Source organism: Megascapheus bottae, chromosome 17 (genome assembly GCF_031878675.1).
Source record: "Megascapheus bottae isolate mThoBot1 chromosome 17, mThoBot2.hap1, whole genome shotgun sequence".
NCBI lineage: Eukaryota > Metazoa > Chordata > Mammalia > Rodentia > Geomyidae > Megascapheus > Megascapheus bottae.
This window is the reverse complement of record NC_143525.1, coordinates 37,783,719-37,808,585: the sequence shown is the minus strand read 5'-3', so window position 1 is coordinate 37,808,585 and position 24,867 is coordinate 37,783,719. Positions and strand designations below refer to the sequence as shown.

The 24,867-nt window shown below is 39.2% G+C and overlaps 1 protein-coding gene across 9 annotated transcripts in view; it reads left to right on the top strand.

Annotated features, from left to right (window-relative positions):
• The window catches only part of Mbtd1 (mbt domain containing 1), a 55,621-nt gene that overhangs the window by 5,963 nt on the left and 24,791 nt on the right, over positions 1-24,867 (top strand). For 5 of the 9 annotated variants that reach the window (XM_090351052.1, XM_090351047.1, XM_090351043.1 and 2 more), the window contains exons 3-6: positions 10,553-10,751; positions 16,194-16,333; positions 17,723-17,837; positions 18,875-18,957. In XM_090351052.1, the coding sequence (XP_090207178.1) occupies positions 10,598-10,751; positions 16,194-16,333; positions 17,723-17,837; positions 18,875-18,957 (492 nt within the window). In that variant the 5' untranslated portion in view covers positions 10,553-10,597. Of the gene's footprint in view, positions 1-10,548; positions 10,752-16,193; positions 16,334-17,722; positions 17,838-18,874; positions 18,958-24,867 lie in introns of all 9 variants that reach the window. The other 4 variants (XM_090351045.1, XM_090351049.1, XM_090351044.1 and 1 more) reach the window with 3 other exon arrangements.

Sequence of the window (24,867 nt, the reverse complement as noted above, 5' to 3'; positions counted from 1 at the left end):
AAACTGAGACCAAGTAGTTGTTGAATCTGAAGTCATAAGAGAACCAGAAATTTGACCCCAAGAGGGTAGAAAGGACTAGGAAAGAGAGCTTTAGAGGTTAAGTGACTAAACTAGATGTATGTACATGTGAATTTGAAAAAGAAATTGGACAACAAGAAGTAGAAACTTAGACTTATAAGTAGCCAGATTCTGCTTTCATCCTGGTAAGAGGCTTGCAAGAACTAACTAGCTCCTTACCTCTAAGTCTAGGCATAAAATTTTTTCTTAATTCCTATTTTCAGTTTTGTGATCGCATACATAATGACATTCAAGTGTAAGGTTCAAAAAAAAAAAATACTTTCCCATGTCTCTCATTCTGTCCTGCCTAGACTTTTTTTTTTGTCCAGCTTATCTACACACTATACCCACCCCTGACTTAGTAGCTGCCAGTCTTCAGCTTGTTTAGGTATCCCAGTGCTTATGTTCTGATTACCCTTACATAGTAGTCTAAAGCCTCATCACACCTCAGTGATCACAAAGACATATCACAAAATAGTGGTTGTTTTTTTTATCATAGAATGCTTTGTGAGAATTCATTCGTATAAGTTACTACATGTCTATAAGTCTAGCAGTTAGGAAACTGAGGCAGGAAAATCAAGTCTGAGACCAACCTGGGCTATCTTTTTATTTTTTTTTTGGTGGGTCATGGAGCTTGAACTCGGCCTGGGCACTGTCCCTGAGCTCTTCAGCTCAAGGCTAGCGCCCTACCCTTGAACCAAGCCCCACTTCTGTTTTCTGGAGGTTAATTGGAGATAAGAGTCTCAGGTCCTTTTGTACCCTACCTGGCTTTGACTCTTGATCCTCAGATCTCAGCCTCCTGAGTAGCTAGGATTACAGGCATGAGCCACCATGCCCCGCTTCATATTTTTATCAAATATGAAGTGAAAAGACTAGGGCTGGCTAGTGCTTCACATTTCTCTTCTTTGATACTTTGGAGGCTGAAATCTGAGGATGATAGTTCAAAACCACCCTGGGCAGTAAAGTCCCTGAGGCTCTTTAACTCCAGTTAACAAAAAACTCAGTGGCTAGTCCATACCAGACTTGAGGACTTCATGACTGTTTACAGTCAAAACACAGATAAAACTGGGCATGATGTTGGATATCTCTAATCTCACCACTCGGGAGAGAAGGAAAGGAGGATCCCAAGTTGAAGGCTAGCTTGAGCTATATAATAAAACTCTTGTCTCAAAAAAAGAAAAAATGATGTAAAAACATTCTGTACGCTGGGCCCTGGTGGCATGGCATGTGCCTATAATTCTAGCTACTCTGGAGAGCTAAGGATCTTGGTTTGAAGCCAGGCAGGAAGGTCCTTGAGACTCTTATCTCCAATTAACCTCCAGAAAACAGGATGTGGCACTGTGGTTTAAAGTAGTGGACTAGATCTAGCCTTGAACCAAAGAGCTCAGAGGCAGCCCCTAGGCCTTGAATTCAAGTCCCACAGCTGACAGCAACACCACCACCACCACCCCTCCGCCACCAAAAAAAAGTATATTTATATGCAATATACACTTGCCTTCATGTATGAAATAAATGAATTTTTATTAAAACTTGATTTGTTCAAATATTGCAGAATCAGAAACTGCCAGCAATTTCAGATAAAGGATATTCAGCCAGCATGATAAGATCCAGTGATCACACTTTTGGAAATAACACCTCTAGAAGAATTGAAATACTTCTTTGCCAAAGCATTGTTTATAAGGAATCTTAACCTCTATGTGCAAAAGCTGATTGAACTCTGGGAGGAAGGGAGAGATTGATTAGGAAAGTAATAATGGACATATTTTTTCTTTTTTCTTTTGCCAGTCCTGGGGCTTGAACTCAGAGCCTGGGCACTGGGAAATGCTCCACCACTTGAGCCACAACACTACTTCCAGCTTTTTCTGTTTCTGTGTACATGGTAACCAAGGAATTGAACCCAGGGCTTCATACATACTAGGCAAATACTCTGCTGCAGGACCAAACTTCTGGCCCCTGTGATGGACATTTCTATAGCAACTGAGAAGTTTATATAAACAATATAATAGTAAATATTGCAAATACAAGTCTTTGATACATGTTCAAAAGTATTCCTTGGTTTTTAAAAGATAAACTATTAGATGGCTCCAGTGGTTCAAATACATAATTCTAGCTACTCTGGAGACTGAAATATGAGGATTACAGTTCAAAGCCAGCACAAGCTAAAGTCTGAGAGACTCATCTCCAACTAAACACTAAAAAAAGCTGACGTGAGCTGGGTGCCTGTGGTTCATGCCTATAGCTACTCAGGAGGCTGAGATCTGAGGATCACTGTTCAAAGCTCACCTGGGCAGGAAAGTCCATGAGATGCTTATCTCCAATTACCAGAAAACCAGAAGTGGTGCTGTGGCTTAAGTGGTAGAGCACTAGTGTCGAGCTGAAGAGCTCAGGGACAGTGCCCAGGCCCAGAGTTCAAGCCCCACAATACACACACACACACACACAAAATTAGCAATCTAGCAAAACCAATCTGGCACAAGAACAAGCTGAACAATACGGTCTAGGTGTATATATAGTAAACTATACTCTCTTGTTTTATATAAATATACTTAGCAAGGTTTGCTCAACAGTAAAATTACCCAGCATTGGATTTCTTAGAACATGTGTCTGTTACCGAGTAGCATAACTGTAGGATAAAGTCCAGAAATGGTCACAACTACATGCAGAAAACAAATACTTAGGAAATTTCACAAGTAAAATTTCACGTAAGAGGTAAAGATGGACAGTAAAGAATACTGCAACAAGAAGATAGCCATTTGGGAAAGGATGATACTAGAAATAGTCTTCATTTGGGAAAGAATGATATTAGAAATATTCTCATGCTGGGCACAGTGGCTCATGCCTGTAATCCTAGCTATTCAGGAGGCTGAGTATCAAGGTTCAAAGCCAACCCAGGCACAAAAGGACCTGAGACTCTTACTCCAGTTAACCACTAGAAAAACCGGAAGTGGGGCTTGGCTCAAGGGTAGGGCGGTAGCCTTGAGCTGAAGAGCTCTGGGACAGCACCCAGGCCCAGTTCAAGCTCCATGACCCCCCCCCCCCAAAAAAAAAGAAATATTCTTATTATATATAAGAATAAAATTTGAATGGATCTAAAATTTTAAAGCAAAACTATACCATCATTTAAGGAAAAATTTACTAGCCTGACTAAACACTGAGATTATCTTGGGGATTTTAATACCATCTCTTCACTAAAAGAACTTAAATTTCTTGGAAAATAAATTAATTTTAGGCTGGAGTACTGTGGATGAGTATGGCACACTGATAATCCAGTAAATGGGTAAATAGGTAAAGGGAGGGACAGGATTTTCTGCTGACTGGGATATTGCTGGAGTTGGGAAATCATTTTTGGAGTCATTGTGGTATGTTTGGTTTGATGCAAGAGTTATTACATCTTAAAGTTAGTAGTAAATGTGATTTCAGTTATGAAACCATTTCCGTGTTTTTAGTTATGTCCCCAAAATTGTTTATTACAAAGAAATATGATACCTTACAGTTAAAACAAAAAAAAGCCTAGACTTTTTTTTTGCTTTTGTTTAGCAAACCTGGCTTGAACTCAGGGCCTGAGCTCTGTCCTTAGGCTTTCTCAGGGTTAGAGCTCTACCACTTGAGCCACAGCACCACTTCCAGCTTTCTTCTGTGTATGTGGTTCTGAGGAACCACAGGCCAAACTCCCAGCCCCCCAAACAGACTTTGATTAACCAAAACTGAAATTGCAAATGAGAGACATACAGGCATCATGTATCACTGAATTCTGGATTCTGTGGACACGGTATCACTATACAGTATTAAAGAAATGTATAACTTGAATCTTATCAGGAAATAACCAATGAACTCCAAATTTAAAAAAAAAAAAACAAACAAACACCTATTGAAAGGAGGACGCTAAAATGATAAATACAGCATGTGACCCTGGACTGGGATGAGAATTGTGATTGTCATTATTGAGTCAATGTGATTATGAATGGTAAATTAGAGAAAATTGCCATGTTTGTTTTTTGGAACAGACTCACTGCCATTGTTTAAGATTGTTCACTGAGTGCTGAGAATGTGGCTTAGTTGGAAGAGTGCTTGTCTGGCATGCATGAAGCCCTGGGTTTGATTCCTCAGTACCACATAAACAGAAAATGCCAGAAGTGGTGTAGTGACTTGAGTGGTAGACTGCTAGCCTTAAGCAAAAGTTTAGTGGTAGACTGCTGGCCTTGAGCAAAAGAAGTTCAGGGAGGGCCGGGAGTTTGGCCTAGTGGTTAAAGTGCTTGCCTAGCATGCATGAAGACCCGGGTTCGATTCCTCGGTACCACATACATAGAAAAAAGCCGGAAGTGGTGCTGAGGCTCAAGTGGTAGAGCTCTAGCCTTGAGAAAGTCCAAGGACAGTGCTCAGGCCCTGAGCTCAAGCCCAGGACTGACAAAAAAAACAAAAAAAAAGTTCAGGGACAGTGCCCATTCCCTGAGTTCAAGCCCCAGGACTGGCAAAAAGAGAGATAAAAGGATTGCTTACTGATAAATATTGGGAATGCTGGACTAGAAAATAATTGTATAAGAATCCTCATTTGATGGTAGTTATGGAGTAAAAATTTCATTATTGGAAATTTTGTGTAGTCCAAGTCCATAAATAGCTTAAAAATACTGTGCGGTGGAGACATCAGATTATACCTAGACCAGGTCATCAAAATTAGCATCACCACTTAAGACAGGTGGAGGCAGCCATTATGTTTCTGAATTCAAAACCCTGAGAATGACACAGCATTTATTATGTATTCAGCATTAATTATGCCTCAATCTGATGAGAAAACCACACACCCAAAATGAAATTTGAATTTCCAAGGAAATGGGATTCTGTGGAAAATCATATAGATTTATTGTCTCCTTCATGTGGGCTGCTCTTGTTTGTTGCCTTCTTGCAAGGAGAATACGGAAAGAGGTTAAGAATTACTTTACAATGGAAACATCAGACAAAGACCACATAAAATAGATCAAAGTGAACAACAGGTAAGTCATATTGATAATGTTGTCCTTGATGACATATAATACAAATGGTATGTAACTAAAGCCTATCATGTCCCTCTCAGAGACCACCTCAGTCTTGATAGTAAAGTACCACACAAATCTCAATTAGTGGCTGCCTCCTGAAAACACAGCTACTCTAGAGGCTGACGTCTAAGGATCATGGTTCAAAGTCAGCTTGAGTAGATAAATCTCAGAGACTTTACCTCCAGTTAGCCAGCAAAAATCTGGAAGTGGACTTGTGGCTCAAGTGGTTGAAGTTCCAACCATGAATGGAAAAAGCAAAGCAAAAGCACAGGCCCCCAGTTCAAGCCTCAGTACCAACACGAAAAAAAGGAGCAGTCAGCAGCATATCTAACCACTACTCAAAACTGTCAAGGCTATCAAAAGAAGGAAAGCCTGAGCAATGGTCAGAAAGCAAGAGGAGCTTTATTAGAACATTTACCACAGTTGTCATTTTATCTTGGAATGAAAATGAAGGAAACCTGAGTAAAGTATAGATGCTAATTTGTTAATGCTGGTTCATTGGTGGTAACAAAACATTACTAAGTTGTTAATAGAAGTTTTGAGAACTGACATTGAGTTTTTCTGTAAGTCTATAACAAATAGTATTCTTTTTAAGGGAATGGACCACATTCTCCACATTCTTTTTTTCTTTTAGTTTTTTTTTTTGTCATGGGGCTTGAACTCTGGGCCTGGGTGCTATCCCTGAGCTCTTCAGCTCAGGGCTACCACCCTACCTTTTGAGCCATTAACAATGTTGCTGAGTGCAGTGGCTCATGGCTGTAACTAGCTACTCAGGAGGCTGAGATCTCAGAGATCAAGGTTCAAAGCCAGCCTGGCACCAAAGGATCTGAGATGCTTACCTCCAGTTAACATCTAGAAAACGGGAAGTGGAGCTTGGCGTAAGAGTGGTAGCCTTGAGCTGAAGAGCTCAGAGATAATGCCCAGGCTGAGTTCAAGCCCCATGACCCACAAAATAAAAACTAGCAATGTTAATGAAAAATTCCTATTAGTCTCTGTGCCTTCTAAGCCTGCTATCTAGCTATAATGATGGGACATCACTTTATCCATCATGGCTATAGAAATTCTCTTTACCTCTAACCTGTGTTAGATCATTTAGTTCCTAAATCAACCATATGCCTTTTTCTTGGTTACTTTTATGTGCATGGAAACACATTATGCGATTTCTTGAAAAAACAAGAATGTGGGAACTAAGGGGTTTTTTTTTTTGAGATTTGACATATCTGAAAATGTTCTACTGTTACATAATTCGTTAATAATTTAAACAGGCATTGGTTTGTAAAAATGATTTATTAAAATTACTGTATTTTTTTTGACAGTACTCATTTTTATTTTGCTTTTGTGCCAGTCCTGAGGCTTGAACTCAGGGTCTGGGCACTGTCCCTGAGCTGCATTTGCTCAAGACTAGCACTTTATCACTAAGTCACATAGCCAGCCCACCAAAATGTTTTGTTTTGGTTTTGCCAGTTGTGGGGCTTGAATTCAGGGCCTATGTAGGTGGTGCTGAGGAAGCAAACCTGAGCCACTAGTACCTGGCTTGGTTATTAAATCTATTAGCATGGAGTCATTGGTAATATACTATCCATTTAGTTTTAATGTCTGTAGAGAGGTAATATCTGGTGATAATCACTTTTTCATATTTAAAACTTTGTGTCATTTTTCCTTCCTCCAATTTGAGGTTGGTGTGAAGGTTAACTTGACTGATTTGAGAATTGACTAGAGCACATCTCTGGGAGTGACATCTGTGAGGACATTTCCAGGTGATTAGGTCCAGCTTCGTCCAGCCATTTATTTCTCCATTTTGAATCAGACCTAATTCCCACACCCCGTTTTCTAGAGGTTAATTGGAGATGAGTCTCAGGTTCTTTTGTGGCCTGGCTGGCTTTGAACCTTGATCCTCCCTCAGATCTCACCCTCCTGAGTAGCTAGGATTACCTGCGTGAGCCACCGTGCCCAGCTGACTATTTTCCGTGCCCAGCTGACTATTATTTTTTTTTAATATGCCGTTCCTTGTTTTTCAGTGACATTTTCAATTCCTCTCAAATGATTGATATACTTTATTTCTGGCATTTCTACTGCTTGAAGTATTGGTCGTCCTTATCCTGTTCTGCTGATACTTGCCTATAGTAGATTTTGTGTGTGTATGATAGTTGATTATGCACTCATGATAAAACCTGGGAAAGCTGAAAATCCTGGTGATTTGGGATTGCTTCTGTGGCCTTGGAGCACTAGTAGTCTGCAACCACTTTAATTTCTTGCTCAGGAGATTTTTCTGATCATAAAGGGCAGGTAAATTACCCCCTCAGACTTAGTTATGAGTGCAGGCCCATGATTACAAAATTCTAGGACTTCTCTCCACCTGGAATGTACACAGAAAAGACTCCCATGTAGGTCCCCTTTTCTTGTAGTCAGGATTTTCTCCCATTAACCCTCTCCTAAAAGTTGCAGGCTCCTTTAGGAACTTTAGTCTGATGCAGGTATTTCCTGTAAGTTCCTTCAGCCAGACACCAGTGTCTCATGCCTATAATCCTAGCTACTCAGGAGGCTAAGGTATGAGGAAAGCTAGTCCAAGCAGGAATGACAATGAGACTTTTATCTCCAATTAGCCACAAAAAGCCAAAAGTAGAGCTGTGACTTAACTGGTACAGTGCTAGCCTTCAGCATAAAAGCCCAGGACCATTTTGCCCAGGCCCTGAGCTCAAACCTCAAGATGGGTCAAAACAAGGAAAAAAGAAAGATTCCCTTGTAGTAAGTGGATGGTAAATTTTTACACAGGTCAAATCAATTGCAGTTCACATCTACATAATTCACTAGTAGATCCTAGTGTAAAAGATGCAGCACTCAGTTTTCCAAAAACTTAGTAAATATATAAGGATATTCATAATAGATACTGTAGTGTATCCCAGGCTTGTTCCCTATGTGTTACACAGTGATCTTGTTTGTTCTAGGATCATAGAAAAGGTCAAGAGCATTTGTCAACATCAGTCATTCAAGCAAAATGGAGGGTGGGGGAGGGGATATACCATTAGTTCTCCTTTAATCATAATATTCAAACACATATTAAGATTCCTAATGACCTTGAAGTATAGAAATTTTCCTAGAAGTGTTTGACCATGGTACTGTAAAAATATTAAAAACTTGCAATAGTTGCACCTAAGCTGTTTGTAATTAGTTGAAATTTCAAGTTTCTTTTCTCTGAAAGTAGGCTGAAAATACAACCTTCTGTGTTGACATTTAAGGATCAGCCTTAGTTGCTTAACCAAGTTGCATGTATAGTAGACAGGCTGTATGGAAACTGTGGCTTTATAAGGCCACATGGAATCTCAGAAGTCGTTGCTGTATGAATCTAATAGAACCATGACTGTTATGTGTGAAGGACAGGCACTGTGGAAGTGGTTCATCAGATCTTCCTGCTGCCCTCAGGAAGAATTTTCATACCCAAGCTGGCCACTACAGTTTCCTCTGACCTCACTATAGCACTCGAATGGGCACAAACGTCCTGGCCTTTCAATGTGCCAAGGCTGTTTAGGGTTAGTCTTGATTTTTCCTTTGCCTAGAATATTCCCACAGTAGATATTTAAGTTATCCTCAGGGTCTTACCTCACTGAGACTGAAGTCAGCACTGAGTCTCAAATGCCAACTCCAGTTATTCTGATTCGCATGACCTTGCTTGGAGAGGTGGTGTCTGCTCTGTACACCACTGTCTTTAGCCTTCAATGACTGCAACACACAAATGTGTTGTAGGTATCTAGCAGCATAGATGCATGACAGAAATGTGGTGGGCCCATAAGTAATTACTGAATGTCAAGGAAAAAAATTCACAGGTATATTCAGTGGCAAATCTGCCACCTTTAAAATTTTTATTAACACTGACTTTTACATCATACTTCAAATGTTGTTTAACCAACAAATATTCATGAAGGGAATATCTATGCAATCACTGGCACATAGATTTTTGAACGTAATTAAAATTAAGCTGAGGGTTTGTATGTCATCGGTACATATCAATCTATATAATATAACATATCTATAGAGTATATATATCCACCATAGATTTTTTTCTACTTAGTCATGTTTATATCTCCAAGACCATGTCTATAACCTTGAGTGCCCGATATTGAGTCATTGCTCTTGTATTGTTTGGATCTAATATCCACGTATCTTGTAAACCATGATGCATCTTTTGTTCCTTTAGTCTTACCTCAACATGATTCGCTCTAGCTTCATCCACTTCCCAGCAAATGCCATTGTATGTCTGTTGGCTGTGTAGATTTCCATTGTGATATGCCCAGTTTTTTATTGTTTGAGATTGAGTCCCATGAACATTTTACCCAGGCAGCTCTTGAATCACAATCCTGCAGATCCAGATCTCAAACTCCTAAGTAGCTAGGATTATAGCTAAAATCTTCTCTAAAATTTAAAAAATTGTCCCATCTTTTTAGAGTTAAGAATGAACATTTGGGGTTTTTTGATGCTGGTCTATGGCTTGACCTCAAGGCCTGGGTGCTATTTCTGAGCTTTTTGCACTGAAAGCTATTACTCTACCATTGATCCATAGCTCCACTTGTGGCTTTTTGGTGGCTCTTTAAAATTGGAGGTAAGTCTCATGGTCTTTTCTACCCACAGTGGCTGAACTGTGATCCTCAGATCTTAACCTCTAAGTAACTAGGAATACATGTGTGAGCTACTGGCTCCTCACAAGAAGATTATTTTTTCGTATCATGGGGCTTGAACTTATGGCCTGGGTGCTAGCCCTGAGTTCTTTTGCCCAAGACTAGCTAAGTCTTCCACTTGTAGCCACAGCACCATTTCCAAGAATGATCTTTTTCAAAAAACATCTGTTTTCTGGATGCTACCTTTTCAGAGCTAAAAGGCAACTTAAATCATCTATTTGTACATGCTACTTGATAGACTTCTGGGCCACATTCACATTTAGTATGCTTCCTATCACTCCTAAGTTTTACTAGCTAATTTGTGTTTTATAGAGGACTGGGTTTTCCCACAAATGTGTAGCTCTTCAGTATAAAAGTAAGTGATCGTGGCTGGGAGTTTGGCCTAATACTAGAGTGCCTGCCTAGATGCACAAACACCCGGGTTCCATTCCTCAGTCCCACATACATAGAAAAAAAGCCAGAAATGGTGCTGTGGCTCAAGTGGTAGACCTCTAACCTTGAGAAAGACCTGATAAATAAATAAGTGATCATGGGGCCAGGAGTTTGGACTAGTGGTAGAGTGCTTGTCTAAAATGCACAAAGATCTAGATTTGATTCCTCAGTACCACATACATAGAAAAGCTGGAAGTAGTATTGTGGCTCAATACTTTGAGGAATTGGCTAGAGGGGGGGAGTGATCAAGTGGTTTTCATTTATCAAAAAATCTCATTTCCCAGAATTTGGGGTAAGGTCTTTGAAAGGGGATTGTATGTGAGTACTGTGTCATGGTCCTGGTTTCTTCTACTTGTAAGACAGAGCATTCTTCACAACAACCCAGAAGGGAAGGCAGATTCATCCGGGATGTTTGACGGCTATGACAGCTGCAGTGAGGACACAAGTAGCAGCTCTAGTTCTGAGGAGAGTGAAGAAGAAGTTGCTCCTCTCCCTTCTAGTCTCCCAATTATCAAAAACAATGGACAGGTCTACACGTATCCAGATGGTAAATCTGGCATGGGTGAGTATTCGTAGTTTTCATGTGTTACAAAACTGTAACACCTGCAGTCCTAGCTACTTAGGAGGCTGAGATCTGAGTTCAAAGCCAGCCCAGGAACTAAAGATCGTGGGAAGTGGTACTGTGGCTCAAGGGGTAGGGCGGTAGCCTTGAGCAGAAGAGCTCAGGGACAATGCCCAGGCCCAGAGTTCAAGCCCTATGACCAACAACAACACAAACGACAACATTAAGGGATTGTTTTCATCTCATTTCTTCTGTCACTTCCTTTCCTGAGAATTCTTGTTTTGTTTGGCAATATTGGAATGTGAATTCAGAGCCTCCTCTTATTAGATAGGCAGTTCTGCCTTTTCAGCCACATTTCCAATCCTTTCTTGCTTTAATATCCAAGTAGTCCTTCCCCCCAAGAGACTTTTACAAGGGCTGACCACCCACTGCAATCTTCTAGGCTTTAGCCTCCTAAGTAGCTGTAACCGTAGGCATGTACCACCATATCCAACTTATTGACTGAAATGAAAGTTTGCTAACTTTCTGCCCAAGTCACCCTTGAACCTCCATTCTCCCATTTCTCCAAACATGCCCAGCTATGGAATTCCAAATAAGTAAAACAGAGACCTTGAAATTTATAGTATAAGTCGGGCACTGTGGCTCATGACTACAATCCTAGCTACTCAGGAGCCTGAGATCTGAGATCAAGGTTCAAAGCCAGCCTGGGCACAAAAGGACCTGAGACTTATGTCCAATAAACCTCTAGAAAACAGCAAGTGGGGCTTGGCTCAAGGGTAAGGTGGTAGCCTTGAGCTGAAGAGCTCAGAGACAGTGCCCAGGCCAGAGTTCAAGTCCCATAACCAACACACACACCAAAAGAATTAGGCTTTTTATCTCAAAAGGCTGACATTTAAGGAGTACTACTAGAAGCTGGCCCCAGTAGAAAAGCCCTAGGACTTTTTATCTCCAAGTAAAAACAAAAAAAAAGTGGAAGTAGAACTGTGTATTGCTCCTCTATTTGTAGAGTGCTAGCCTTGAGCACAAAAGCTTGAGGAGAGTACCCTAGCCCCAGCACTGGCCAAAAAAAAGGCTGTTGAGGCCGGGAGTTTGGCTTAATAGTAGAGTGCTTGCCTAACATGCACAAAGACCTGGTTTCGATTCCTTGGTACTACATATATAGAAAAGCCTGGAATGGTGCTGTGGCAGAGTGCTAGCCTTGAGGGAAAAGACCAAGGACAGTGCTCAAGCCCTGAGTTCAAGCCCCAAAATTGGAAAAGAAAACCAAACAAAAAGGCTATTGAGAAGCTGAAGGTGCACATGAATTCGATAAATAAGAATCCTTGTGTAACCAAAGTGTGATAAATGTTCAAGATAGATCTTTCATTAGGACAGTTCCTCAAAAGTTTTCTTTTTCAACACTTCCAGTGATAAGTCAAACTTAGAAAACCATTTTTGTTTCTATAGTGTCTCCAATAGAACGTTCTTTATCTTGAGCCAAAGTTGCCTTGTTTTGATTGGCTTTTGGCTTTAATGTTAAGCCCTCATAAGAGCTCAGGGTATGGCTTAGTGGTAAGGCACTTAGCCAGCCAGCATGCACAAGTCTCCTTGGTTCCATCCCCCAGCGCTCCAGAAAATAAGTACAAGTGAAAAAAATGTCAGTATCAGCCTTATGAAAAAGATGACAGTTCTCAAACTTAATAAAGCTGCAAGACTGTAATCTTAGTTATAGTGACTGATAACACTGGAGACCTTACTCTAGTGTCTCTGGAACACATCAGAGAGCCTGAGATAGGCCAGCAAATTTTCAACGTCATTGCCCACTTTCATCTGGGAATTCTCATAATACTGTATTATAATGACATAACTGTCCTCCTAACTGACCTGACACTGCACACTTGTACGACTAGAATGTTCCTCAAGCTTCGAGGGCAAATAGCTCAGCCTGGCAGTCTTGTTCAGGATGCTATGTTTTCATTCAGACTACTAACGTTCAAATAACTGATTTTTCTTTTGATCTTTAACAAATTAAAAAATCCAATCTTGTGCTTTTCCAATAGACTATTTTGTGGGGGGCTTTTTGAGGGGGGAGAGGTTTTTTGTTATTGTTGATATTGGTATTGTTTTGGTGCTATTACTGGATATTTTTTGGTCAGTTGTGTGGCTTGAAATCGGGGCCTGGGAGCTGTCTTAAGTTCTTTTTGTTCAAGGCTAGTGCTCTGTCACTAAACCATAGCTCCACTTCTTGTGGCTAATTGGAGATTATAGTGTAGGGACTTTTCTGCCTAGGCTGGCTTCAAACCATGATCATCATTGATCTCAGTCTTCTGAGATGACAGAATTACAGCGGCATGAGCCACCAGTACCCAGCAGGTACTGTATCTTGAATTTAGGGCCTGTGCTCTCACTTGGCTTTTTTAGCTCAAGGCTGGTACGCTGCCACTTGAGTCACATTTCCACTCCCAGCTTATAACAGATAAGAGTCTCAAGGACTTTTCTACCTGGGCTGACATTGGAGCCCAATCCTTAGCTCTCAACCTCCTGAGTAGCTAGAGTAACAGGCATGAACCATCTGTGCCCAGCTTTCCAGTGGAACTGTAGGAATTAGAAATGAGAGTTTGGAAGATTTATCTGCTTACGCTTTCATTCGTGTTCTACAGCCTTCTCGGTAGCTTGGATTATAGGCATAGGCAACCAGTGCCCACTTCAGGGTCTTAAAAAGTTTTAAGTGTTAATTCTGTCATCTAATGTTGAATGCTAATGTCAGCTAATCATCCAATGTTACATCATTTACAGATTTGGTAATCCAATATTGGTAGACTCTAGCTTTTGATTTAAAAGTTCATTAAACTTTGTGTACTACCGAGTTATACAGACCACATAAAACAACTATATTTAGCAAGGAGTATAAGGCCAGCATTTGATAAGCTAAAGCAGGAGGATCCAGTCTTGGCTACATAGCAAGAACTTGTCTCAGAAACTACAAAAATTACAAGATTTACTAGAGTGTTATAGGTCTGGTACTTTATGCCTATAATCCTAGCTACTCAAGATCTTTGAATCTCAGCTCAAAGCTAGGCTTGGCAGAAAATTCCCTAAGACTCTTACCTCCAACTAATCAGTAAAAAGTTGAAAGTGGAGGGTGGCTCAAGTGGTAGATTGCTGACCTTGACAGAGCCAAGAGGTGGCATGAAGACCTGAGTTTAAGCCTTAGTCTACACACAAGAAAAAAAAAAAAAATTCACTAGAGTTAGGAGTGGTGGGACACATCTATAATGCTTTAATTCTAGAGGTTAGAGTAGAAGAACCTCAAGTTAATGACCAGTCTGGACTACCTAATGGGACCCTGTCTACAAAAAGTAAAATAAAAAGACCCTGTATGTGAAGTCACCATCATGCCAGTTAAAACCTATCTAGGAAATTAAGGCAATGCAGCTTCATGGTAGTAGAGTACTTGCTTTGTATGGGCAAGGCCTTGGATTAAATCCTTAACATCACACACAGAAAAAGCCTACCTAGGTATCTTTTATTCCAACTAAAACTTCATGTTTTAGTTGGAAGAGTTAGATGCAAAGTTTTACTAAATACATTCATTGCTGTTAATAGATTTTCTTGCCATAGTTTGGTTATACCATGTTCTAATAACCTTACCACAAAAGCTCTATCGATTCTGTATGTGCTAGCTTCTGTTTCAGATCCTAAGGGAAAGAGATGAACCACACAGAATAAGGCCCTATCCTCCTGCCTGATAAAATTATATCTTATTTAGCTGAATTGTTTTTTGGGTTTGGTTTTTTTTTGTTTTTTTGTTTTGTTTTGTTTTGTTTTTTGCCAGTCCTGCACTTGAGCTCAGGGCTGAAGCACTGTCCTTGGACTTTCTCAAGGCTAGAGCTCTACCCTTGAGCCTCAGCACCACTTTCAGCTTTTTTCTACGTATGTGGTACTGAGGAATCGAACCTGGATCTTCATGCATGCTAGGCAAGTACTCTACCACTAAGCCAAACTCCCAGCCACCCTGAATTGTACTTTTACATACAAAACTCTTGGCAAGGATTCATAAATCCCTTTGGGATTATATTTTTAATCTTATGTGGTTATGGCCTTTTATATCTAGAGTTTTTACAAGATATTCATTTTTCCTCTGTTACATACCTTAGATTGATCCCTATAATGTATTAGCCCTTTTTTCAGTGATAGCCTATATATTTGTAAGTACTACTTACTACAGGTCCCCTCAGTTTTAACTATTATGGTTAAGATATTAACTCATCTAATTGCCAGATTACTTTCTATGTATGTTTTTAACTTGATTATGTAATTGTCCTTTCAGATATTGTCTTGTTATGTAATAGTTGTTAGGGGTTATGCTGTTCATCAGCATCACTGTTCACAGCTCTTTCCTCAAACATTGTACTTACCACATCTTTCCTGTCTCCTGGGCATGACTTAAAAGAATCCTTATGTTACCCTAAGATTTTTCTAAATGTTAGCTCTTAAGCTTTTATAGTATTTAAATACTTTATTGCAGTTTTATTAATCCTCAATTATACTGTACTTCATCTTTTGTTTATAATTTTTTCAAAGCCTGGAAGTCATACATATGATAATGTCTATGTTAGTGACTTCTATTTGGTTGTTTGGCTTTTAACCTTTGGTTGGTTTGGTTCAAGCTAGCACTTGACTTCTGGACCTCAGTGCTGGGATTACCAAATCTAAACATACTCCTCCACCCACACTTACTGCTCCTTCCACTGGGTTTGAACTCAAGGCTTCAGGCTTGCTTGCTGTGCCTAGTACATTTATCATTTCATCCATGCCTCCAAAGTGGCTTCTTGCTGCTTGTGGTGATTAAATCTTGCAGAGTTTTCTGTCTGAGCTGGATTTGAACTAGCAGCCCCCTTGATTAGACAGGTGAAAGCCACTAGCATCCTTAATCCTTTTGTGTGTGTGCACACGTGTGTGTGTCGGTAGTGGACTTTGAACTCAGGGCCTCCTATTCTTAGATTTTTTTCTGATCAAAACTAGCACTCTCCTGCTCAAGCCATACTTCCATTTCTGTTTTTTTGCTGGTAAATCAGAGAAAAGAGTCCCACGGATTTGTCTACCTCAGCTTACTTTGAACTGTGATCCTTAGATTTCAGCTTCCTAAGGTAGCTAGAATTATAGGCATTAGCTAACCAGACCTGGCCCTTTCTTTAAAGCCTTACACTTCAGCTATTGTCCTTAGAGCTCCTCACTGTGAACTTATATTACTCTTTTCTCTTAACTCTTTTGTATAATTTTCTATCATTTGTATTAAATACATATATATATATATATATATATATAGTACAAATTTTCAGGGCAGATTAGTAAAAACACCTAGGTGGAGAAATTACTAAAACAATAACTAAAATTTGTTATTTGATAAAATTGGATATTATTACATAATCATAACACCCATGTTTTTATTTTATTCGTTAGCCACCTGTGAGATGTGTGGGATGGTTGGTGTACGAGATGCTTTTTATTCTAAAACAAAACGTTTCTGCAGCGTTTCGTGTTCAAGAAGTTACTCGTCAAACTCCAAGAAGGCAAGCATTTTGGCCAGACTTCAGGTAACGGTACAGAAACCTTCTTATTCTTTATATCTGTTGTTTCTACAGCGTTTCACCATTTATCAGTCATTGTGATTCACTGTGCTTCACCTCAGCCCACCTGGCCAGTCATTGCATGTCTTACATTTTTAGTAAATGTGTAAATTCCATTTTTATAAAATTGAATAAATATTTTAAATGGACAAGGCATGATATCTGAAATGAAGCATAGATTGTTTCTATAAATAAAGTAAAAATATTTTACCATATTCTAAATAAATATAAATACAACAAACACCTTCTTAAATACCAAAAATGAAGCCATTTTCTCCCTCATCATCTTTCACATTAATATCAAGAATCTTTGAACCTTTCTGGTGGAAGTAGGCTCTGATATATTTTTCTAGCATCCCTGCTCTCTAATTTGTTGTTGTTGTTGGGCATTTCCTTGGAGGGGGAATGGTGAGGAGTGTGTTACTTTTTGTGTGTTTGGTGCTGAGCAGACCCAGACCCTTGGCATACTAGGCAAGAGCAACTTTGTACTTTTGAGTACAGTCCATTTGATTTGACCAAGCGTGTTTGGTTAATCTCACTAACCTTTTGAAAACCTTAATAGAGCAGAATGAATCATTATCAAGAGTTCTTAAGTTTGTTAGTGCGACATAATGATTGGAGTTTTGACTGTTTGATTCAAATATTCCTGTTGTACCATATAAACTTCTTCAAGGTACTACATAATTGATTTCTGTGATATCTTTTGTTGAATGGTCACATTTTCCCCTTTTCTCATTTAATTTACTGTGATCATTACATAGCATGGAAAGGGTTTTTAAATCGCCCAAATTACGGAAATACATCACTTAGATGTATTTCTATATTTCAGATAGACAATACCTAAAGATCCTGAGCAGTGGTCTGTACCCAAATGGATGGCAGTTTGTCACACTGTGAATTTGGCCATGATCATTTTGTCATTGATCTTTTGCGTTAGCACTAAAGGTATAAACCTCAGTCACTTGCTCTCTGAACATAATTAAATTATCTTCTCTTACCATATAAATAGTAATGCTTGGCAACTTGCATGAGTGAATAACACTGGTTCTGTCTATTGTAAGAAGAAGTCAAATATCCACCACAAGCCTATATTTTAACATTTATGGGATATAATTTTTTATTAACACATTAATTTGCATATTGCTGTTTTAGTCTTGTGCCAGCTCTGCTGCCCATATTAGATATCTATGTTATAGCAGAACTCCAGAAAAAGTATCTCATGTTAAAATTCCTTGTATGTTGTCTCTGCTTTAATAATTTTCTAAACCCTTGATATTTACTTAAGCAGAATGAGTAGTATGCAAAATATTGGTGGTGGGGAGATGAAAAAGAATCCTATTTACTTAACTCTTCTTGTTTCAGGGTAAGCCTCCAACAAAGAAAGCAAAAGTTCTTCAGAAACAACCTTTAGTTGCTAAACTAGCTGCTTATGCTCAGTATCAAGCTACCTTGCAAAATCAAGCAAAGACAAAAGCAGGTAATACTGGATAATAGAACAAGTGAAATATCTAATAATGACTTACCTGCTTTTAAATAATATTTCAAACTCTATGTTTTAACGGCACTACTTGTATATTCTATCAGCCACACTATGACTAGGCTTCGTGGAGGTGGTTTTGGTTTCCATAAATTAGTCTAAAAGGGAATAATTGCATACACAAATTCCATGTTAGTAACAATCTCCTTAATACTGTCTCTTTACTGGCTTTATGACTTGCTTTTTATGTACTGCTAACTCTGCTATGGATGGTAGGGGGAGCATTTAGCAACCATCAAAGTGATTGAAGAGAAGGAAGTAGGACCATTTCTAATAGAAGATTCTTTTCTTTGGGGGGAGGGGGGAGCCGAGAGTGAGAGAGAAAGAGCCAGAGGAGAGAGAAAGAGAGAGAGAGAACTGCAGTTTGTTTGCAAACACAGGTTAGGCATCCCTAATTTTATAAAATACCTGAAGTCTAGGTTTTGGCTATAGCTTAATGGTATAATGCTTCCCTAGCATTTATATAGCCCAGCACTGCAAAAAGGGAAAAAAATAATAACAAAGTTACCTGATGTTGGGTGCCAGTTGCTCATGCCTGTCCTTCTAACTGCTCGAGAGACTGAGATCTCAGGATTGTGGTTCCACACCAGCCTAGGCAGGAAAGTTCTGGAGACTCTGTCTCCAGTTAACAAAGCCAGAAGTTGAGAATAGGGTTCAATAGTGTTGAATGAACAAGCCAACTAAGAACTGAAAGATTAAACACAGGTTCCAGAAAAAAATATGAAAGCCAAGATTTGAAGCTTCATGCACACCTGTAAAGTTTGTGCAAATTTTTAGATTTCTAAACATCTCTGCTCCCAAGTATTTCAGAGAAATGCTTCACCTGTAGCTAAAAGTTCATGTTATTTAGCCATTATTTGCAGAAAAATGAAAACTCACTTAACGAGATAAGTTCATTTTGTGTCCTTCAAGTTTTAACAATGACAACCTCCTTATAAACAAAAGGATTGAGAATTATATCTATTTTTTTTCCCCAGCAGTCTCCCTGGAAAGCTTCAGCTGGGGTAACTACATCAATAGCAATAGCTTTATAGCAGCTCCAGTTACCTGTTTTAAACATGTAAGTATGGAATTTCTCACCTTATTTTTTAGATGCATAGTTACCATTTAAATCCATTTTCAGTAACTCCTGTCTCATCCTTACAAGGTATTCATTTATATCTTAAAATGAAAATGCTTTTTTTTATTAGTTTTTAAAATTAATAGCTAAGAACAACTTCTATTCTTTTACAAGTAAAACATTCTGTAAAGAAATTACAACTTGATGGTTGGGGACATACCTCAGTGGTACAAAGAGTACTTGCCTAGAATATCTAAAACCTTTATTTCTAGCACTGTTAAAAAAGAAAAGAAAATTGCAATTTGAGATGATTGCTTAAAAATTAAAATTAAGTTGGACTATATAAAGTTGCCAAGTTTTTATGTATCAAAAGTATTTGTATTCTGATGATAACATGGCTCAATCTCCTACAAACTACTTAGCATACATGGTATATAATACAAAGCCAGTAATTCGGAAATAGAAATTTTCAGGGCCAGGAGTTTGGCCTAGTGATAGACTGCTTACTTAGCATGCACAAAGACCTGGGTTTGATTCCTCTGTACCACATACATACAAAAAGCCAGAAGTGGTGCAGTAGCTCAAGTGGTAGAGCTCTATCCTTGAGAAAGCCCTCGACAATGCTCAGGCCCTGAGTTCAAGCCCCAAGACTGGCCAAAAAAAAGAAAAGGAATTTTTCATCTAGTTTCATCTTGCCAAAAGTAAAATCAGAGGGGAAAAAAAAAATTCATTCTTAGTGATGAAAGTTTGGTGAGCTGAAATAAGTGATCTGTCATTAAAAGTGATCTGTCGTTTTTCAGGATATCTGAAGTAATTCAGAATTATGTCAAAAATATATCTAATGACAAGTACTTTTGTTTTGACTATGTGATTAATTCTCTGCAACCTTTTGTAAATTGACTAGAAGTTAGAAGTAAATTCACTTTTAAAGATTTTGTTGGTTACTAGACCTGCATAAGCATAAACAATTGAGCCTAGCATGGTAGCTCACACCTATAATCCTAGTTACTCAGGAGGCTAAAATCTGAGGATAACAGTTCAAAGCCAGCCCAGACACTAAAGACATGCAACACACTAAGGACCTAAACATTTTGAAAATATTGTCTCTTTACAGTTCTCTGTTCTTTTTTGTGAGAGAGCTGTTACTACTTCTTTTTTTTTTTTTGGGGGGGGGGGCGTAGGTTGTGGGGCTTCAACTCTGAGCCTAGGCACTGTCCCTGAGCTCTTCAGCTAAAGGCTACCACCCTACCCCTTGAGCCACAGTGCCACTTCCTCTTTTCTAGTGGTTAACTGAAGATAAGAGTATGGACTTTAGTGCCTGGGCTGGCTTTGAACCACAATCCTCAGATCTCAGCTTCCTGAGTCTAGGATTGTAGGCATGAGCCACCACGCCTGGCTGTTACTACTATTTTTTTTAAAACAGATTAAAAACCTGACTTTGGGCTGAGAGTGAGGCCGAGTGGGAGTGTGCTAGCCTACCATTCATGAAGCCCTGGGTTCGATTCCTTGGTACCACATAACACAGAAAAGGCTGGAAATGGTGCTATGGCTCAAGTGATAAAAGTGCCAGCTTTGAGAAAGTGGCCAGGCCCTGAGTTCAAGCCCCAGGACTGACAAACAATAAAAACTGTAAGGGGACTTGGAAGGATAAATAGTAAACTAGAAGTTGTGATTATGTGCAGAGGGGAGTTAGAGTAGTAGGATTGGAAATGATAAAGAAATTTGGCCATTTGCAGGGAATTGTTTTGTTTGGTTAGTTGGTCTTTAGTAGTCTGCTGGGCATAGGCACTACCCCTGAGCTCTTCAGCTCTACAACTTTGAGCCACAGCACCACTTCCAGTTTTCTGGTGGTTAATTGGAGGTAAGAGTCTCAGACTTTCTCTCCTGCCTGGGCTGGCTTTGAACAACGATCCTCAGATCTGAGTCTCCTAAGTAGCAAGGATTATAGGTATGAGCCACCACACCATCTTGTTTGGGAGTTTTTTAATAAAGATTAGTCATGATTTTTAAGTTTCAATTTTAAATGTTATCTGGACTTTTATTCTATTCCTCTTAGCTTTGCTGCCTTCTTATCAAATAAGAAAAGCTCATATTGATAATTCCTAAATATGTCTTAGTATACTGAATTTGCTTTGTTACCTTAAATCATCATCTTCATTCAAAGCCATTGGTTTAAGAAGCCAGATACCCCACTAACTCTATTTTGTGCTTTAGAGTGATTTCTTTATGCTTCTTTGTCAGTAAACAAGAGTTAATGTTCGTGGTTTTGGCTTTAGGAAATACGTTAACGGGAACTACTGTTAAAAGTCCCTGCCTGAGAGGCCAGGAATTTGGCCTAGTGGTAGAGTGCTTGCTTAGCATGCACAAAGTTCTAGATTCAATTCCTCGGTACCACATATATAGAAAAAGCCAGAAGTGGTACTATGGCTCAAGTGGCAGAGTGCTAGCCTTGAGAAAGCCCACGGACAGTGCTCAGGCTCTGAGTACAAGTCCCAGGACTGGCAAAAAAAAGTCCCTGCCTGAATTAATATTAACTCAAGTAAACTGATGTCTGCTCTAACCCTGGTTCCTCTAGATTTCTACATCTATGATCTTGCCACTCAAGCACTGGGTGGGAGCCTTTCCCTGTTCCTAGAGGATTCTTTTATAAACAAAATGTACAGATACACACAACATACGCAGTGTGTAATGCAGAACTAAAGCTATTGTGATTGAAACAGGAATTGGTGAGATAATGTCAGAGGCCTGGACTGCCTACTTCTTGAATATAACCCAATCTCTTCTGTAGTAAAGATCCCAAATATTTTCTCTTTGTCAATATATTATTGTGATTAGTACTAAAATTATTAAACACCGCCATAGATATTGTCTTTTCATCAAGTTTTTTGGAAGAAAGTTTTTGAAAAATAAATCCTGGGGCCAGAAGTTTGGCCTAGTGGTAGAGTGCTTGCCTAGCATACATGAAGACCCAGGTTCAATTCCTCGGTACCACATACATAGAAAAAGCCAGAAGTGCTGAGGCTCAAGGGCTAGAGCTCTAGCCTTGAGAAAGTCCAAGGACAGTGCTCTGGCCCTGAGCTCAAGCCCAGGACTGGCAAAACAAGAGAAAAAGAAATCCTAACTCTAGTTCCTTTTTGATAATTGCTGTAACTAAGCATAGTGAGTAGTTACTAAATACAAAAATCTTAATGGAAATTGAATCTCCATTGTCCTTTAACTTGAATGTATCTCCTTCAGAATCTGTATGTTATGGTTATGTTTCTCTGGGTGGTCACTTTGCAGATCTTTTAAACAGCAGAATTCCCTTATTCCCTAATAAAACATGATTCAGACCTCAGAACACAGCCATGGTAAGAAGAAATGAACTGGTTGTTCCAGCAAGGCAAAGCAGTACTGCCAGAGTCTTGCTCTTTGACCCTTGACATCCTTTCTTAGTAAACCACCAGTTGCAATAATACCATTTAGATAATACAGTTAGGTAATACCACTTTTAATTAATCTTTAAGTCTGTGAAGGTAACTTTTAAATCTAGTTCACCTAGTGCATTTCATGAAATGAAGAAATAGGGCTAGGAATGTGCCTTTGTGGTAGTGCTTGCCTTAGCATGCATGAAGCCTTGGGTTCAATTCCTTAATACTATATAAACAGAAAAGGCCTGGGTTGGGATGTAGCTCAGTGGCAAAGCGCTTGCCTCGCAAGTGCAATGTCTTGGGTTTGATCTCCAGTGCCAAAAAAAAGAAAAGACAAGAGAAAAAGCCTGAAGTGAAGTGGCACTGTGTCTCAAGTGGCAAAGGGCAAGCCTTGAGCAAAAGAAGCTCACGAGGAAGTGGCACTGTTGCTCAAGGGGTAGAGCGAAAGCCTTGAGCTGAAGAGCTCAAGCCCCACAACCAACACAAAAGGAAAAAAAAGAAAGCAGATCACAGGTAGCACCCAGGCCCTGAATTCAAGCCCTAGGACTGGCAGGGGAAAAGAAAAGAAAAAGAAATAATCTTTTAAACATTGTTCCTAAAAGCAGCATGTATAGATATAAACTGAAAAAAAAAATCTCTAAACTATTATTCTAATACCATGCCTCACTTACGAACATTGTACATATTCATGAAACTCAGATTATTTCTTTTTATTAGTTCTTTGGTTTGTATGGGGGATGAAGTGGGAGTCTTACATATCCCAGGCTGTCCTAGAACTCAAGATCCTCCCTCAGCCTCCTCAGTACTGGGATTACAGGCAGGCACTGCCATGCTAGTCCAAAAAAAAAATTTTTTTTGAGATAAGAGAGCGTCTCTTTAATTGATATGGATTCCAAATATTTGGCTATAAACATTTAACATTGTAAAGACTACAGTCTTTGAAATTGAAACATCCCTTCCTGTTGTTCCCCTTACAAAACCAAGCAAAACATTTATTTCCAAGATATTACAGCATAAGCCAGAAGGTATACTAAATATAAAATGTACCTAGCTAAACTTGCTTTTACATATATTCACAGGTCTAAGGTACCTGAATTTACACTCTTAAAACTTGTTGGTACTGCTAAAACTAAAATGTAATCATTCTTTTCTTCTCCCTTGTACTTTTTTTTTTTTTTTCCCCATTTCGGTTGTGGGGCTTGACCTCTGGACCTGGGCACTATCCTGAACTTTTCAGCTCAAGTCTAGCACCCTACCTCTTGAGCCACAGCGCCGCCGCCTCTTTTCTAGTGGTTAATTGGAGATAAAAGTCTCAGGAACTTTAGTGCCTGGGCTGACTTTGAACAGTGGGTGATCCTCAGATCTCAGTCTCCTGAGTAGCTAGGATTATAGGCGTGAGCTACTTGTGCCTGGCTTCTCCTTTAAAAAACAACAACAACAACAACAACAAAAAGTTTTACTATATGGTGGAGGCTGAATTTGAATTTCTTGAGTAACCCAGGCTGGCTTAGAATTTCTCATCCTCCTGACTCAGCTTCTGATTATGCTATGAGTTAGGACCCGAGTTTATTGTGCTTCTTTACATTGCCTCCATGTGTTTACCTTAACTAATATATTCTAATTTTGTTCCTAACCTAAATGTCTGCTTTTTTGAAAGGATTAATTTATTTCTTTGCAACATATGTCATCCATACTTTTTAGGTTTTAAAACGGGACAAAAAAGGCTTTCTGTTTGCATATGTGCATCTTTGTTAGTAATGTTTTTTTAACTAAAATTACTTCTATTTCTCCATATTCTTGGCTCTGTTGAAAACTGGAGTTTGATAATATGATTTTATGTCCATTGTAACTATATATGGAATCTTCAGTTCTGCATCTAAGATTGCAGAATTTGTTTCAAATGGAAATTGTGCAATGCTCCATCTAAATTACTGTGAATATTGTTACGAAATAGATTCTCCTGTAGGAACGCATTGAGCTGTTATATGAAAATCACCTGTGTTAAATTTTAAAGAAATTGTCATTTTAACAAATTTTAACTGAGCAGGGTCACAGACCACAATCGCAGCACTTGGGGGACAGAGGCAAGAGTTCATGGTAAACCTGCATTACATTGTGAGAGTCTCTGAGCAAAAAGTTCAATAGGCAAAATGCACATTTTGCTAGATGTTGATAGCTCAAGCCTGTGATCCTAGGAGCTCCTCAGGAAGCTGAGGTCTGAAGAACTGCAGTATAGAGCCTAGTCAAGCAGAAAAGTCTGTGAGGGTCCATCAACAAAATATCCATCAATTTAAAAAAGGACACAAGGCATCTATACTAGCTACTCAAGAGGCTGAGGTCTCAGGTTTGTGGTTTGAAGTCAGCTGGCTCATGCAGAAAAGTCTATGTGAGACTCTTACCTCCAATAAACTACTCAAAAAACCAGAATTGTCACTGTGGCTCAAGTGGTACAACACTTGACCTGGGCAAAAGAAGCTCAGAGATGGTGCCTGAGTGCAGT